We start from the raw sequence: 2885 nt of genomic DNA, 5'->3' as shown, positions 1-2885 counted from the left end.
TTTTTTTTTTTATTTTTTTAAATTTTTTAAAAAAAAAATTTTCTGTAAAAAAGGTTTTTGGGTTTTTTTTTTTTTTTTTTTTTTTTTTTTTTTTTTACATGCATTGGGTGGCCAAAGGACAACTTCTCCCAGGGTGCCATTCCTGCAAGAAACGCCACTGGTCACTTCCAACAAACTGCATTACAACAACAACGCTTGGGGGACAAAATTAAATAAATAATTTTAAAAAAATAATAATGCAGTGCCCAATTAGCCCTAACAAATTTCGCTGTCCACTTTGCACGCAGAAAACAACCAAGAAAACCAAGCGAGCATGGCATTAGAAAAACCTTGTTAGCATATTTAAATTCACAGTAGCCTGGATGCAGCAGAAAAATATTCTTTGGACTTCAGTTTTTCTTTTTTTTTCTTTTTCTTTTTATTAATTTCCCACTTTACTGACAAGTAAAAACGTCAAGTGCCAGTTAGTTAAAATGTAACACGATGACAATCATGGATAGCAGTAATCCTTATACGGCTTATAAAAATGGAGAGTGTAAGCATTTGTAGCCCCGGGAAGGGGGCGGGGACGACAAAAACAATGGAAACGTACCTTTATACATCTTTTATAGACGTGATATTGCAGAAATATCTCTCTGTTTTTTTTAAACAATTTATGCTGGTAAAGGCTATACACTGGCCCTTTATTCGATCATATTATTGCATTGTAGGCTTGATTATACCTCCCATATAACGAAAAAATCACTATAATATTCCCATAGGAACCTATAGAGGCCTATGGTTGGGTTAGAAATTCGTGTAGGGAATCTATTCATTTGTTATGGTTTCTTGGAGCCATTGTGTACATCCATGGTGAGTGATAGTTAAAGTATCTGCAGTGGTAACATTAAATATTCCTGTAAGTAGAGTTTTAATCTCTATATAAATCTATCATAGGATTACTATAGGTTCTTTTTCGTCAGGAGGCTGCTGTTTACTTCTCTGGGAATCAATCGCTGTCTGATTTCTCGTCTTTCGACGTGACGGTGGCGTGATTGTAGAGTCCCTGCGCCATCAGGTGCAAGGCCAGACTGTTCTTGGTGCCGCTGGCCTTCTTGATCTTGGCCCTTTTGTTCTGGAACCAGATCTTGATCTGGGATTCGTTCAGACCCAGCTCCTGCGCCAGATTCTGCCGCCTCTGCTCCGTCAGGTACCGGTTGGTCTGGAACTCCGACTTTAGTCTCTGCAGCTGCTCTGCTGTGAAGGCCGTCCGTGGTCGCTTGTCCTCTTTGCTGGTCGATTTCTTCTTTGGTTTGCGAGATCTTGGCCCTGAGTGGGGTGGAGGAGTTGGGGAGCGGGAGGTGGAGGGGTTTCAGAAACACAAGCAGTTGTCAGAAAAAAAATAATTGGTCAAATAATTGTCATAATAATTGAGTGCTTATATTTTTTTTTCGCCCATTTGCCATGTTGTGCTTTTCTAGTTTTGTCCATAAAAGCTCCAAAAAGTCGAGATATGTATATGATCAGTACGAAATTTGACTATTTCCCAAAATGTGTAGTAGAAAGTTCTATTTCGTACCCAATACGCTGCAGTGTAGAGAATTGTCCATATTATCTTATAATATTAGCATCAGTAGCTCGATAAAAGTTATTTTAGTACAGTCAGGGTTCAAAATCTTGCATATTAAATAAGAATCAACGGACGCAAAACAAGAGTCAGAATTTAAATATGGAAATGAGGCGTAACACAATGGTTTCAGATCATCATTGACAATTAAACAGGAATTTACTCGAGATTTGAGCGTTTCAATGGACATTTATAACCACCAGTGATGAAAATACTTCCCTACAAAGAATAATGAACAGATTATAATAGCTTAAATACAGAACAGTTTGTTTGCGAAAACGAAGTGGCAACGTGTGGAAACGAATCAGGCTACGAATCGTCGAAGCAGCGAACTAACCACAAACCAGCCAAAACATGAACCAAAACAGCTCCACCAGGAACATATTTTTATGGTTTCGACCAAACTACTTCACTAAAACGTGAATCGTATAATATTCTCCCACTTTGCATTATGAAAATTAACACCGATTGCACCCAAAATCCGTGCGTAAAGCACACTTCACAAAAAAGGGTCACTTTTTTTCTCTCGAATATTTATTCTAATCGCCCAAAATGCATGTAAACAAACGTGCTCATCTGGTGCGTGTTCAGTTCGGTTTGTGTTTCTGTAAAACAAAAAAGAAAAGAAAAAAACAAAAAAAACAAAAAAAACATCAAAAGTAAAATTATCTGAATGACTTAAACCCAAATCTTTTGCTCTGAAAACTTACAGAAAAAGAGAGCAAACAACGGCTCAAAATCTGTCTTAAGCTCCCAAAAGCAGTCATGCCTCCCTGTTGCTCTCTCTCTTACAAACGCAGACACACATCAGACAGACACTCACACACGCATACACATTGAACATTTACCGACACCGTCTAGTTTTTAGGCACTCATATTAACAGATTTCTGCAGGAAAAGTAGAAGAATCCTTGTTTTTTTGTTGCTCAGTGAAGAATTAAGAATGCTTTTATCTGCCACCACCTTGTCGCTCTCATTCTTCCTCTCTCACTTTCTGAAAAACTCCTTGGCAGACGGACGTGAACAGAATTTTGCATCTGAGCTGCTCCCATAACACGTTCAGTCACTTTTCACCTGGAAAGACGGCCTGCTAGCTCTTCTGATCCGAAACAGTGCTCCAAAACGTAAACGAAACAGACCCAGAATCAACTCTATATGTTGAATGAGAACTGAAGCCCTGCAACTGGTAGTAGCCCCCCACGCCACTCCATAGTATAGCATTACATAATGCATGAGAACAAGTTGTACTCCACTTTTTATATGCACGCCAAAAAAAAAA

At 38.5% G+C, this 2885-nt stretch overlaps 1 protein-coding gene across 1 annotated transcript in view; it reads right to left on the bottom strand.

Moving 5' to 3' along the window:
- Positions 1–399: 399 nt before the first annotated feature.
- en2a (engrailed homeobox 2a) overlaps positions 400–2885 on the bottom strand; it is a 10457-nt gene continuing 7971 nt past the window's right edge. The window contains exon 2 of the mRNA XM_015049383.1: positions 400–1308. Within this exon, the coding sequence (XP_014904869.1) occupies positions 989–1308 (320 nt within the window). The 3' untranslated portion in view covers positions 400–988. The remainder of the gene's footprint in view (positions 1309–2885) is intronic.

The sequence above is a fragment of the Poecilia latipinna genome, unplaced genomic scaffold, assembly GCF_001443285.1.
Source record: "Poecilia latipinna isolate Pla-1442-1.1 unplaced genomic scaffold, P_latipinna-1.0 Scaffold944, whole genome shotgun sequence".
In the NCBI taxonomy this organism is placed as follows: Eukaryota; Metazoa; Chordata; class Actinopteri; order Cyprinodontiformes; family Poeciliidae; genus Poecilia; species Poecilia latipinna.
Note: the sequence above shows the minus strand (reverse complement) of the source record. Positions and strands in the feature narration are given on the sequence as shown.